At 45.2% G+C, this 14,368-nt stretch overlaps 1 protein-coding gene across 8 annotated transcripts in view; it reads right to left on the bottom strand.

Moving 5' to 3' along the window:
• Nucleotides 1-14,368, bottom strand: part of UNK (unk zinc finger) — a 42,639-nt gene that overhangs the window by 18,270 nt on the left and 10,001 nt on the right. For all 8 annotated transcript variants that reach the window (XM_074555122.1, XM_074555125.1, XM_074555127.1 and 5 more), the window contains exons 2-5: nucleotides 4,447-4,656; nucleotides 2,845-3,021; nucleotides 2,274-2,404; nucleotides 2,015-2,150 (exon numbers count right to left, since the gene is read on the bottom strand). In XM_074555122.1, the coding sequence (XP_074411223.1) occupies nucleotides 2,015-2,150; nucleotides 2,274-2,404; nucleotides 2,845-3,021; nucleotides 4,447-4,656 (654 nt within the window). The remainder of the gene's footprint in view (nucleotides 1-2,014; nucleotides 2,151-2,273; nucleotides 2,405-2,844; nucleotides 3,022-4,446; nucleotides 4,657-14,368) is intronic.

The raw sequence follows: 14,368 nt of genomic DNA, 5'->3' as shown, positions 1-14,368 counted from the left end.
TTGATTACTTTGGGTGGGTGGAGGGAGGTGATTCTCCCCTCTGATCCACTCCTGGAGGATGCATCCAGCTCTGGGTACCCCAAGATCAGAAGGATGTGGGCCTGCTGGGGCAAGTTCAGAGAGAGCCAAAAAGGGGCTCTGAGGGTCCCTCTGCTCTGAAGCCAGGCTGGGAGCACTGGGGGTGCTCAGCCTGGAGAAGGCTCCAGGGAGACCTCAGAGCCCATTCCAGCACCCAAAGGGGCTCCAGGAGAGCTGGAGTGGGACTTTGGACAAGGGCCTGGAGTGCCAGGACAAGGGGGAATGGCTTTAAATGGAAAAAGAATAGGTTTAGATTAAATACAAGGGAGCAATTCTTCCCTGTGAGGGTGGTGAGGCCCTGGCACAGGTTGCCCTGAGAAGCTGTGGCTGCCCCTGGATCCCTGGAACTGGATGGGGCTTGGAGCAGCCTGGGATAGTGAAAGGTGTTCCTGCTCATGGCAAGGGTGGAACAAGAAGAGCTTTAAGGCCCCTTCCAACCCAAACCATTCTGTGATGTTACAATTCCTCAGTGGGGGGCAGGTTTGGCTGCCCACCCTCAGCTGTATAATCTGCTTGGCTGCTGCTTCCCCAGCCCCCACCCAGCTGCTATTGCATCTTCTCCCCCTTCTTCCAATTTCCCAATGAAAAAAACCATGGCTTAATTCTCTACTTGAAACGAAATACAACTTGAACCAGCATAACAATATCAGCAGCTGATGTGATTAGTGTCAGAGACGCTGGGTCTGGTTTCTGTTTTGGAACTGCACCTTCATAGAAAGCTAAGAAGTTAATTGGCTAATCCTAAAACACATAATACCCTTACAGCAGTATGTTTCCAGGTTTATAGTGTGGCCATGTGGAAAAGAGGCTGAGTCAGGTCACTGGGGAAAAGGCAAGTCCGTTTCTTTCTCCCAGCCAGGAACAGTTCCTTTTCCCAGATCTGAATTTTTGCCGTGACCTACTTCCCCTGCTCTTTATGCTCTTAACCATTCCCTCAAACAACAGCAGAGGGAAGCAGATAGCAGCACCAGCACAGCCACATCAGCTGGGGTGGGGAAAACACAGGAGTGGAGAGCAGCAGCAAAGCTTTCACCTCTTCCCTTCCCAAAGGGCCCAGAGAGGGGCAAAAAGCAAATAATAGCTGCTGCCTGAAGACTGCCCCAGTGGTTCTATTTCCCCTTAAAGCATTGAGATTAATGTTCCTTTGATTGCTGCCTGTTTAATTTTTTTAAATATGGAATTTCAGTTCAAAAATTTCTGTGAATGTTGGGGGTGGGGAAGAGAAGCGAGAACATCCCTGGTATTTTCTCTCCCGGCTTTCTGGTCTGCTCCTGTGTTTTTCAAAAAGGAACTAAGGGAAAGCCCCACTGAGACCACAACAAAAGCTCTGTTGTGTTGGAGGAAATGAGGGCCTATAATTTGGATGAAATGCGTTCAGGGAGACACAGCACACTGAAAAATCCAGTGACAGCTGAGTGACAGAACACCCCGGTGCCTCAAAAGCAGAGCCTTTAGCAGCTGGTTAAGGATGCATGTCCAGCTACAGTCCCTCCTCATGATCCCCATCACCAGGCATACACAACAAGCAGCCTGATGATTCTGAATCCTTTACCATGAACACATTGTTGGATGAGTTTGTTTCTAGATGGGGATTAAAACTTTCTTTTGTTTTCTGTTCCCTGCACTGCTTTCTAAAGCAGAGGTTTGTGTGGTAAGGGAAAGCCAGACACAGGTTCTCTTTGCTGTAAAATCAGAGTTAAATCAAACATGATTTAACAATTCATTTATTAGAGTACTGGTTACTATATACAGGAAAACTCCTTGTTTAGTTTGTTATCTTTCTGCTAGGAAGAAATAACAGTCCATCACACCTCTCAGTACATGGCTTGGAGATACACTAAAAACATCTAGTGGTCAAAATCCTGCCTCCTGCACCACAGATTTCCAACATACTGCACCATTCAGCTGGCAAGTACACTACCCAGGATCACAGTACCTGTATTTGTGTTTTCTTGGACTTCGTCTCCTGTCTTTGCTATTGTGGTAGTAGGGGCAGGCATAACCCTGGCGGCAGAGCCGGGGGGGCTTCTTACACTGCTCTGTCTTGTAGTTTCCCAACACATATGTTGTATCTGCAAAAAACCCCCAATGAGTTAAGAGAAATGACCACAATCCATATTTACTACAGAAAAGTTTAGGACAGGAGCAGGCACTCCACAGAGACCAAACTTTCCCAGCCTCACAGTGACACTTACCTTGCCACCTTGGTTCCTCGCTGAGTATCTTCTCTATCATGGCATGGCTGGCAGCGACTGCAGACTGACCCTCAATGCCTCCTTCAGATGTTGTCTGACCATTCTGTAAAGCTTCCATTGCCTGAAGCTCTCTTCAGGGACAGAGTTAAATGAACAAACAGACTGAGCAGAGGAAGAGTCAGACAAATGTGTGTAAAAACTGACATACTGGAGCATTTGCTAAGTGGGTGCATTTCAGCCATGCATGTTTTGTCAGAACATCTTTAGCTGAACAGCAACTGCAAGAAAAATAAGTCTTCATACCCTGGGAATTCCAGATGCACTGTTTTGACCCCCTCCATCACATTCCAAAATGTGATCCTTTCCCCCATTTTGAGAACCATCCCTTGAGGTTTTTTATATTTGCCTTATTAGGAAGGGCTATCTCACCAACACTTGGCAAGCTATTAGGATTACTGTCCTTCAATCATCTCCCTTTTCACTTGGGTACATAAATTACCTTTTCCTTTATCTCCTTGTGCATTTGGGCACAGAAATGACAATTTTCCCAGGAGCCCCAGGCTCTACTGACCTGATGTCATAGACGGGTGAGCGCAGGTCGTGGGGCCCGTGAGCAAAGGCGCAGTGCACGCCGTTCTTGGTGCAGTTCCCCTTGGAGTCTGTCTCGTGGATGCAGATTCCAGTTTTGTAGTAGCGCAGGTGATACCTCCTCTCTGTGTCTCCAGTAGTTCTATGCAAGAAGGGACACCTGAGGAAGGAAGGAGGGGAGGAGCAGACAAGGTTTAGTCACACAGGTGAGGGATTCAACTACCAGAAGACATTTTGTACAGAGAAGATGCTGCAGTTGACACCACCTTAGCTAAATCTGCCCCTTCTCTTATGCTGAGAACCCCCAAACATATCACTACAAAGGATGTAAGATTTTCCCTCCCTAAAAGAAAACTGGATTATTAATCCAGCAGCACCTTATTATTCAGGACGAGTGGCTGCCAGGGATCTGGAAAAGAACAAGGATGTAGAAGAAGGAAGGATAATTACAAAACTACCATTTCCTTTGTTTCCCCTTTTAGGCAGAAAAACAATCTACACTGAGAAGTAAAACAGAAATATAACAAGATGGAATGGGGAAAGTTCAGATATAGTGGCATCAAGGTAAAAATACAAAGGAGCAAAGGTTCCTAGATGACAATGGCTTTCATTCACTGAGACTGAGCCATGTATGATCCAGTGATCTGGAAGCCAAAGCCCACAAACATCCCATTTCCAGTTCCTTCCAGATCTCTCCTAGCAAGGAAGAAAGTGTTGAAACAAGCCTCAGGCCTGAGGGACTATTCCATTCTGTTGTAGTCACAAAAACTTTACTTAATCAAGTTGAAAAATTAAAACAAAAAATGTTTTGCCAATAAATAGCATTTTTGTATGTTTATACTGGCACCACAAAAGGGAACTGAAATTCCATCTTTTTACAGCATGTCTCTATAAAACACTCTCCATATTTGACCACAGTTTGGCTACACTATTTATCCCACATCTGTCACATGGCTAAAGTTATATTACTGGGTTAACCCCTTAATTGCTGGGGTCTGCCACACACACAGCAGAAAGATTTGCAGTTAAACCTGCTGCAGTCATGGGGAGAGAACACCTAAAAAACCCAAACTCCTCCTCATGCTGCCCTTTCTGTGTACCTCTCAGTTCTCTACTGGCTTCTTAAAAAGATCAGAAAGACAAAATAAACTGATATGAGTTAAAAAGCTGAGACAGATAACTCAGGAGGCAGACTGGAGGACAAAGTTTTTCACAGATTGAAGAAAGAGGAGGAACTAAGTTACCCTGCTAGTGAGCAGGAGCTGGGAGTCAGAGATTTAGAGAACAGAGTATTTCCAAACTCATTTGTCTCATTGAGCTGTTGCTGAAAATGCTGAAGCTCATGGGCACAGTGAGTTCCCAAGAGCTCAATTCCCATCTAAGCCACCCTCAGCACTGTCTCTGCAGCAGGCCCGGAGCACACGAGCTGCTATTCCAGATTTTACATCTGCTCTCATGTTACGTATGTGACAAAGCTGCTTTACTGCTGACTTGCCTCATCTCTGCAAGAACCGGCTGGAATCATCACCTGGCCTGATCCCAAAAGCCTAATGCCTGAAAAGCAGGGGGTGCAGCCTTTACTCACTCATCTCCTTCGGGGCAGATGCCCGTGGTCTCGTCATACTTGGTGCAGTAGATGTCGGGGCTGTAGTTGAAGGTGCCGTCGCGGCGGCGGATGGACCTGCGCCGGCGCTGGTTGACAAAGTGCCAGTGGAAGCAGGTGTAGGGCCGGTGCTGGGTGCACTTGTGCTGCACGAAGAGCGGGCACTGCTCCGTGCGGAACTCCTTCAGGTACCTGCAGGAAGCGGGGTGGCAGCCCCAGGGTGAGGCCCAGCCTCCCACAGAGAGGTGTCTGCTGTCCTTCCCACACCCTCCCCGCTCCCCTCACGGGCCCGCCCGTGTTTGCCATGGCGAGGTATCCGTTACACACAGGGATGGAACAAGAGCTGCAATCGCTTTCTGCCCGGATCGTTTTGAAGAGGCTTTTCATGAGCTTAGGAAACATTTGTGAGAAAATAGAACTCTTAAGTACCTTTCTATCCCTTTCTAAATCTGTGACCTATCTGGGCAAAAAGGGGTTTCCTTCCTACATGTTCAGTTAAAAAAAAAATAACAGAAAAAAACCCCAAATAGAACGCACTTCTTTGAGCCACATTTAAAGCTTCAAGTTACTGAGAAAGATTTTAAAAATTTTTAAAAGAAAGATTTTTAAAAGACTCTTTATTTTTATCCTCCTGCTTTAGCCCTGCTTTGTCAGTACATGGTCAATATTTTAAAATTTTTAAAAGACTCTTTCATGCCTTATCCTCCTGCTTTAGCCCCACTTTGTCAGTACACGGTCAATTACAAAATAAAAATGAACCAATTTCTTTCTTGCAGTCATATTAATTCAGATCTCAGTCTTGCAAAGTGGGATAACTATCCTCAAACTCCCACATGTTTATGTTGCTTTAATTTTAATATGTAATTCCCTGAAAGTACATGGCTTCTTTTACCCCGAGAACTAAAGAAGTCACAAGCTTTTATTTGTGACACTAATAACAGTCTCTAAACCCAGATTGTAGAGGATTACAAAATGGTTTAGATCAACATAATGATCTGACTGTGATCTGTGTGTAGGTGCTTACAAAATCCACGCTGCTGAAACCCAAGGGCTGCTCTGTATTTACAGGGAACATCCAAACAGCTCCGGCAGCTCAGACCCAAATCCCACCAAGTTCGGTCTCAGAGGCACATCCAGGGACAAGGCAAAAAACCTGGAGCATTCTGGTCTCTTATGTTATGAGGTCAGTGTAAACAGTGAGGACCAAGATTTGTAGGTCAAAAAAAAAAAAAAATACAACTATTCTGCTGGAAGCAACAGGGTGATATAACAGCAGCTTCGGACTCATTTTAAACTGCGTATGTACTCCAAGGCAACAAAAAGGAGTGCAGGAATTCATTCCCATGTCAGACAGTCTTTATCTCCTGTTTCTAAATAAATGGAAAGATGTCTGATGCCCAAAGACGTATTTACAGATAATATCACAGCACTAGGCTCATTCTGAAAGCAACATCTGTAAATAAAGCCTCCTTTCCTCTTTACCCCAGCTGAGGAGAAAGCCTCAGGAAAATGCACAGATTCAACCAAAGTGGTTTTATTTGTTTGCTATGAAGAGACAGTATCAGTGGCAAGAGCTTTCCTACATTGGATTTTGCAAGCATGAAAGGATAAAAGCTCTTTCTCTTCTTCAACCTCTAAATATGTGAGATTTGCAGGTTCCACTGCCTGGGATCTGCGAATGCCTGGGGCTGGAAGCCTCCATGGCCACTGTAAGCCCTTCTCCACCCAAGCCCATCTGTCCCCTGCAATCCAGAGTGCCTGGAACGGTATCTGCACTGGGGCCCAAGGCTTAACACAGAAAAACCAGAGCCAGCTGCAGAACCAGGTCTGCTTGGCACAGGTGAGGGCCAACAACATCACTCTGCTCCTTTTCCCTTTGAAAATCCAGCTCTGTTCAAACAGAGATCCCTACTTCAGCCACACCAGCAATTAATCTGGAAACTGAAAGCTGTGGTAAATTCATCCCTCCTCAAAAAGCTTTCTAAATTGTTGGAACAAGTACTTGTAGAAGGTGGAATTCCACAGATTATTTTATCTTATCAGTGCACTAGGAAGGCTTGGAACAAAAGTGACTGTAACAACATTTTGGTTAGAAAGTGAATTAAGTAACCTTCAGCAGGACGATGCTGTTCACAGATGATACAATCACCACCCAGTCGTTTTCACTCACACACCTCCACGTACACCTTAGAGACACGAGATTTGTGTTACTCCCATTTTACACACGGACAAACGACAACACAGCTGGCTACGAGCCCCAGGCAGTAGCACACAGCAACCAGAATCCCAGACACAAACCAAGAGCATTTTAACTCCTCCATCCTCACCTGGTGCTGGGCTGAAGTCCAAGAACAGCATCCTGAACCTCCTCAGTGCTCGGGAAACTAAGGGGAGATACCAGGCTTGCACAACCTAGTTTGGAGCCCAGCACTCCACACTTGTGATAGGCCCAAACGAAACAATTAAAAATCTGAGAGTTTAACAGCTCCACAATCAGCTGAGCTGAAGCTGCTTCCCTTCAGCAGGGAAGTTTAAAAATGTACACACTGACTAGGGATTTCAGTCTCTAGTGTCTCAATTGTTGCTGAAGAGTATTTGAAAATTAATTGCATTTCATGATTGGCTAAACTCCCTGGAGAAACATTTATTGTAATGTTAATGAGAGATAATTACATAAGTAAATGGTTCACCTGAAAAGTGTTTAACACCTAACTTGCTTCATCAGAAAGTCGTTCTTTAATGGTCTATTAAATAAATGATGTCTCACTTCTAATTTCAAAGCAAGTCCTGCAAACAGGTAACCACAGAGCATTAACTGTGCACAGTCACCTCTGCAGCACACGGAGTGAGGCAAGGGGAGCTGTCACATTAACTCAGTCATTTCAAGCCTTTCAATCACTGCTTTGGGTTTTTCTTTTTTCCAAGCCACTACAACGTTTTAAATCACCCTCCTCCACAATAGCCTGAATGGTAAATTGCCTTACAGCCCTTTATTTTCTTGATCCATGAAGTGAGTTTTGGCTCCTCTGGGAGAACACAGACCACTCAACCAACCACTTAGTATTAAAATATATAAAAGGCCTCTAAACCACGTGTGTTTTGGGAACACAGAGAGGATACAGAGCCTGCACCACCACAATGTGATGTCTCACAAATCAGAAAGCCATTAATATTTCAGGAGCCTCTTTGCAAAGGCTCTAAACAAAACACAGAGAACACTGTCATGACAGATCCTTCTGGTGTCAATGGTCTCCGTAATTTTATTTTTTCCAGAACAGCTGAAAAAGGGAATTTCAGACCAACCCTCAAAGCTGAAAACATGTTGATAACTGGTACACATTTCATAGCATGTCAGCCAAACTGTGTCTGTACAGGAACAGGAAATCCAGCAACGATAACTTGCATTTCTCAACTCCTCAGGAAACCCTACAGCCCTCACTTGAGGGGCAGAAGAATTATTACCCCTATTTCATACTGGAGCTACTTCTATATTTCTTTATACTTCTATACTTTATACTTCCATATTTCTTTTTCTAAAAAAAAAAAAAAAAAGTGAGTATATGTTGTATTTTCATACCCATGTAATTTTTAAAAAGTGGAAAGCACATAGCAGTGTCTTCTGATACAACATTAACATCAACAGCAACACCCAGATTCCTGGAGGAAATGTTACCATTTATGAGCCCTAGTAAACAAAGATGAATGCAATTCTAAACAAATAGGACAAGACTGGCCAGAACAATGCAGATCAAAGTCCCCAGGCTGAGCTGAACTTGCTGTCAAACAGGACAGACACTGCTGGAAATGAAGGTTTTTTCCTTAGGAAGACAAGAAGAAGTTCTTGGAGTAGTTTTAGGAACTCCTAAAGACCAACAGGAGCAGCAAAGCATTAGAAAAACCTCAATGCTACTCTGCTGAAATTCCACTTCCTCTGGGATGAGGGAAAGGGCAGTGATTATTCTGCAATTATTTACACTAGAGGGGAGGTGCTCACTGGCTTTAATTGCCAGTAGCAGCTCCAGGGCAGGGTAGCAAGTGTTTACCTCTACAGCTTGGAATTGCAGGAGTTCCCCCTCTGCCCTGGAGGAATGGAGCAGGAACTGCTCTGGGAGCTGCAGGGAAAAAAATGGGCGCAGTGGGGGAAGAAGAAAAAAATTCAAACCTAAAAAAAAAGAGGAAAAAAAAAAACCAAACAAAGATAAGAAGAATTTTTAACCTAGAACTTTCATTTTTATCCTCCACAATTGCAGCTGTGTCCTGGTCCCCTCCTTGTCTTCTAGTGCAGAGATCTCCTGCTTTTCTGCAACTTTTCTGGTTGACACTGGTGTGCTCAGGCAGCTCAGTATGAGAGCATTCCTGCATTGCATCCATCCTGCTTCCAGGGCTGCAGCTTCCTGTCAAACTTGACCCAAGTCACACATGCAGTGCAGTGAGCTCAGTTCAGGAAAATGTGCTGGTAGGGCACAGCTGAGCTCCAAATTCCTCATAAAAGCCTTAACCAAAAGCTCCCAGAAATCACTGGAAGATGCACACTGATGCCAAGAGAACCTCTGCTTTCTAACAGAGGGATCAGGAAAACCAGGGAGAGAAACAATGCCAAGTAGCAAGGAAATGAAAATATTAAAACTGACTCCTCAAATTTCTTGTGGCTTCTGTGATGCAAAGCCAGGCTCTGCTTTACTTCCAACACCCCTCACACTGCCTGAGATTTTTAGGGAGGTCCCAAGATGAGCTCCTCTCCTTTGCAGCCCTTCTTGCTCTTCCAGGTCAACCCCCTTTCTGCCAAAATTCCTCCTGGGCACAAAGAGAGGCTCACAAACAGCACCTGAACCTTCTGCAGAGAGAGCAGCATGAGATAATATAACATTATAGTCTGGCTAATGCAGCCTAGGACACAATCTGCAATGCAGGGCAGCAGTGAGATCTAACACCACCATCAGCTCCATTCCACACACGGCTGGGGGGTGTTTACACCCCTGAAACTGCTCTGGCACCTGGGCAAAGGCTCTGCTGAGAGGCTGTGGCAGCACTGCTGGGCTGTATCACACCCTGGAAACCAGGAGCAGCTTTGTCAGCAGCTCCTCACTCAGGGCATGGCCACTGGTGCTGGGGCTCACTCCCTGTGTGCTCCTGGGGCACACAAACCCAGAGAGGGCAGCCAGGACTGGGGCTCACTCCCTGAGCTGGTTTTGGGGCTCATCAAACCCAGAGAGGGCAGCCAGAACTGGGGCTCACTCCCTGAGCTGGTTTTGGGGCTCACAAACCCAGAGAGGGCAGCCAGAACTGGGGCTCACTCTCTGAGCTGGTTTTGGGGCACACAAACCCAGAGAGGGCAGCCAGAACTGGGGCTCACTCCCTGTGTCTTCCTGGGGCTCAGCAAACCCAGAGAGGGCAGCCAGAACTGGGGCTCACTCTCTGAGCTGGTTTTGGGGCTCAGCAAACCCAGAGAGGGCAGCCAGAACTGGGGCTCACTCCAGAGCTGGTTTTGGGGCTCACAAACCCAGGGAGGGCAGCCAGAACTGGGGCTCACTCCCTGTGTGCTCTTGGGGCTCAGCAAACCCAGAGAGGGCAGCCAGAACTGGGGCTCACTCCAGAGCTGGTTTTGGGGCACACAAACCCAGAGAGGGCAGCCAGAACTGGGGCTCACTCCCTGAGCTGGTTTTGGGGCTCAGCAAACCCAGATTGGGCAGCCAGAACTGGGGCTCACTCCCTGTGTGCTCCTGGGGCTCACAAACCCAGGGAGGGCAGCCAGAACTGGGGCTCACTCCAGAGCTGGTTTTGGGGCTCACAAACCCAGAGTGGGCAGCCAGAACTGGGGCTCACTCCAGAGCTGGTTTTGAGGCACACAAACCCAGAGAGGGCAGCCAGAACTGGGGCTCACTCCCAGAGCTGCTCCTGGGGCTCACAAACCCAGGGAGGGCAGCCAGAACTGGGGCTCACTCCAGAGCTGGTTTTGGGGCTCACAAACCCAGAGTGGGCAGCCAGAACTGGGGCTCACTCCCTGAGCTGGTTTTGGGGCTCACAAACCCAGGGAGGGCAGCCAGAACTGGGGCTCACTCCCTGTGTGCTCTTGGGGCTCAGCAAACCCAGATTGGGCAGCCAGGACTGGGGTTCACTCCCTGAGCTGGTTTTGGGGCTCAGCAAACCCAGATTGGGCAGCCAGAACTGGGGCTCACTCCCTGAGCTGGTTTTGGGGCTCACAAACCCAGAGGAGGGCAGCCAGAACTGGGGCTCACTCCAAAGCTGGTTTTGGGGCACACAAACCCAGAGAGGGCAGCCAGAACTGGGGCTCACTCTCAGAGCTGGTTTTGGGGCTCAGCAAACCCAGAGAGGGCAGCCAGAACTGGGGCTCACTCTCAGAGCTGGTTTTGGGGCTCACAAACCCAGAGAGGGCAGCCAGAACTGGGGCTCACTCCCTGAGCTGGTTTTGGGGCTCAGCAAACTCAGGGAGGGCAGCCAGAACTGGGCTGGTCCCAAAGTCCAGCCTGCTGTGGGCACTTCACTTTGTTATTAGCATTAATATTAGAAATTACCAGTTCAGGGCTGTATAGAGATTCTCAGAACTTGTCCAGAAGAGCCCTCAGAGGCAAATCTAACAAGAAATCTATGAATGAATTTTTAGCTTGTGTGTTTTGGCTTGGGTTTTAGTTTAAGGTTTTTTTTTTTTTTCTTCAAACCAAGTCTTACACTCCCGATAAGATTTCAGATATCAGGGAGAAAATGCTTTTCTGTCATTATCACTTATTTTAGCCATGTGTGCCTTATTTCAAAGTATTACACTGGCAAAAATCCCATTTCACTGGCACAAAAATACATGGCAATGCTGGGGACATTTGTTGGCATTTTTCTGTGTGTCATGTCCTGCTGTTTCAGACAGGACTGCATGAAGCCATGGACCTCTCTGTAAAATCTCAGGTGGTCCCAGTTCATCTCCTTCCTAAAAATGCAGTCTGAGAGGTCACTGCCCTCAGCTGCTCATCACCTTTCCTCCTCTAGAAGCTCTGAGTGGCACTGATCTGTCCAGAGAGCAGCATGGAGAAAGTTTGCCTAATTCAGGTTAAAAAAACCAAAAAAAAACCACAAAAAAACCAAACCAAACTCATATATATACATATACATATACATATACATATACATATACATATATATATATATATATATATATATATATACACACATATATATCCCAGCAGTTTCACTTAAAAATTTAAATTAGTGGTTTGAGCTAACACAGATAAAATTATCTGAAGCAAACCAGGGTGTGCTTATCCAACAGACTGTCTGCTCAGTAGACAGCATGGCAAAACCCAAGAGAAAATATCTAACTATAGATATTGATATTTCTAATTCAATAATGCTTATCTTTTGGGATTATTTTCAAAACTGCTATTTTCTTCTTAAGCTCAGAGAGCCACCCCAACACAAGAGGAAAAGAGCTGTCCATATTAAATCAGCTCTCTAAATTCATTTCACCCTCATAAAATTTTATTGCAAAAGATGATATCAGACACACTTTAAGTAAGAAACCCATGACTCAATTATTTTCTTTTACTGAACTGTGGTATTCCAATTGAAATGAGTCAGTGGTGCATGACAGAATCTACTTATTCCAACAGGATACTCAATAAAAATCCTACTAATACACCTTTCATTTAACATATCACTGATAGAGAACACCCATGATATGCAGCTCTGACATTGCTCAGGAGGTTTTGCTCTTGGGGCAAGATGTTTCAGAATAAATGAGATAAAAACATGAAGTTAAAGAATAGGATTGTTAAAAATCATTTGGAGAGTTTTATACCAGCACTCACACAATGTCTTAGGAAATGTTGGTATTTCAATGCAAACCTACCCAACAAGGAACAGAACCTTCAACTCTCAAGATTTCTTGGAATTTGGGAGGAAAGATGTGAAACAATCTGACTTCATGGCAGTTGCTGTTCCTTGCTCCTAGGGGTGGCACAAGTTGAGCAAAGCCCTGAACCAGCAGCTGCAGACCTCCAGCAACCTGTTTTAAAGCTCTGCAATGTTCAGTGTCCTTCTACTAAGAGCAGAAATAAAGACAAGTCTGTTTCAATAAATATTTTTTACTGAGTGGCAGATGTAATTTAATATTGAAACAGAGCCTCACATGAGTCACTGTTGAATATGAAACAATAACAAACACTTTTAGCAGCAATCTTCAAAGTTTCAATCATAATTTCAGGAAAAATTCTCAACAAGTTCTACCAGGAATCTGTGTCAAGGCATGGTTTGGGTTGAAAGAGACCTTAAATATCATCTATTCCCAACCTCTTGCATGGGCAGGGATGCTCACCCACTAGATGAGGTCTGTCAGCTACTGTGGCTCACCAATATTGGATATTTCCCCTTTTTTCCACATTTAATTGTATTTAGAAAAATAACATCACAGACCTGACCAAGCCCTCACACCTCACAGACCAAACTTTTTGCATACACCATGCACCACCTGGCACAAAAGGCAAACATCTCTCTCAGGACATCTCCAGAACCATCAGTCCATCTGCCTCTCCACACCCTCAGCAGCCAGGTGCAGTTCTGTAAACCTTGAAAAGATTAGAAAGCATTTAAACCTCAAAGAAAAAATATATGGATCGCTTTATAAAAACAAAAGGCTGACTGTGAATGTGGGGAAGGAGAAAAGGATGAGGAAAAAAGTTTCAGTAAGCTCAGATCTGTCAAGAAGATAGACTTCACATGCCTCAGTGTTTTCTTTATCACCTAAATAAATTGAACCATCAACTGGAAAAAGGTCACACACAGACAGCAGTGTGTGATTTTAAAGCTGTTAGATTTCCCCTCCTCCATTAGAGCTTGACAACAATGTCAGTCTAAGGGCAAATAAAGAAAGTGAGAGTTGGAGAGACTTATTACAGATGCATGGAGTTGGGTTTGTTTGATTGTGGAGGTTTTTTTGTTTTAAGACTTCTTATAACTCATTGTGTACCTCAGTGGTCAAAATGACAACTGCTCACATCCATAACCCATTGCTGCCCCAGTTTTTGTTGTAGAAATAGGTAGGTATCATTTAACTCTTCCATTTTCTCAGCATCTCAATGATTTAGGAAGCAAAGTTGAGCTGGATGCTTCCAAATAAATGGAAATGCAGAGCATACTGCAGAAGGTAAAACACAAACTGAGGAGAACACACCAAAATGCACACAGTCACATCCAACAGCAACCTGATCCCTATTGGAGCTCCACTTCTGGATTTCAAAGGAGACCAGAGGATGGACAAGAGCACAGGGAATTTATTTCAGCTATGATGAATGAATTCTGTATCTCCAATACTTCATAGATAACTGAGTGACTGCAAAAGTTCAGGCTAAAAATAACACGTGTTGGCAACTATCAGAAACCATCAGGATGTTTTTCAATTAGAAGGAAAAGTCAGACAAACAGTTGTGCCTTGTCTACACTGAAAAACGAAGGGAAAACAGAGAAGTGTGGTGCAGGCCCATCATGGGAATACAGATTTGCACCAGCTTCAGGCAAAACATTGTTCAGTTTGCAGTTACAGCAAAAAATGGCTTTGTTTGGAGAGAAACGCCCTGCTGCAGCCGAGAAGCTCATCAACACTGTCCTGATGAGGAACAAAAATCAAGGCTTTCAAGGCAGAGCTCACTTGATAAAACCCACATTTATCACATTTGTGAGCAGCCAAGACTTGAGCTCCACGAGGCACAGCTGTGCTCCTGCCCTGGGTGCTGGGGAAAAGCTCCTTGCTCAGAGTTCCTGGGAGCTGGGCATCCCTTTGCTTGGCACTCTTTGAGTTGTGTCACTCAAAACCCAACAAACAAAGCAATTTGAGTCATTCTTTAAAAAGCAGGCACTTGTAGCATCAGCAGACCATGAAATGTATATAACCAAGTCATACCAA

Source organism: Zonotrichia albicollis, chromosome 19 (genome assembly GCF_047830755.1).
Source record: "Zonotrichia albicollis isolate bZonAlb1 chromosome 19, bZonAlb1.hap1, whole genome shotgun sequence".
Lineage (NCBI taxonomy): Eukaryota > Metazoa > Chordata > Aves > Passeriformes > Passerellidae > Zonotrichia > Zonotrichia albicollis.
The sequence above is the reverse complement of the archived record's forward strand: the minus strand, read 5'-3'. Positions and strand labels throughout refer to the sequence as shown.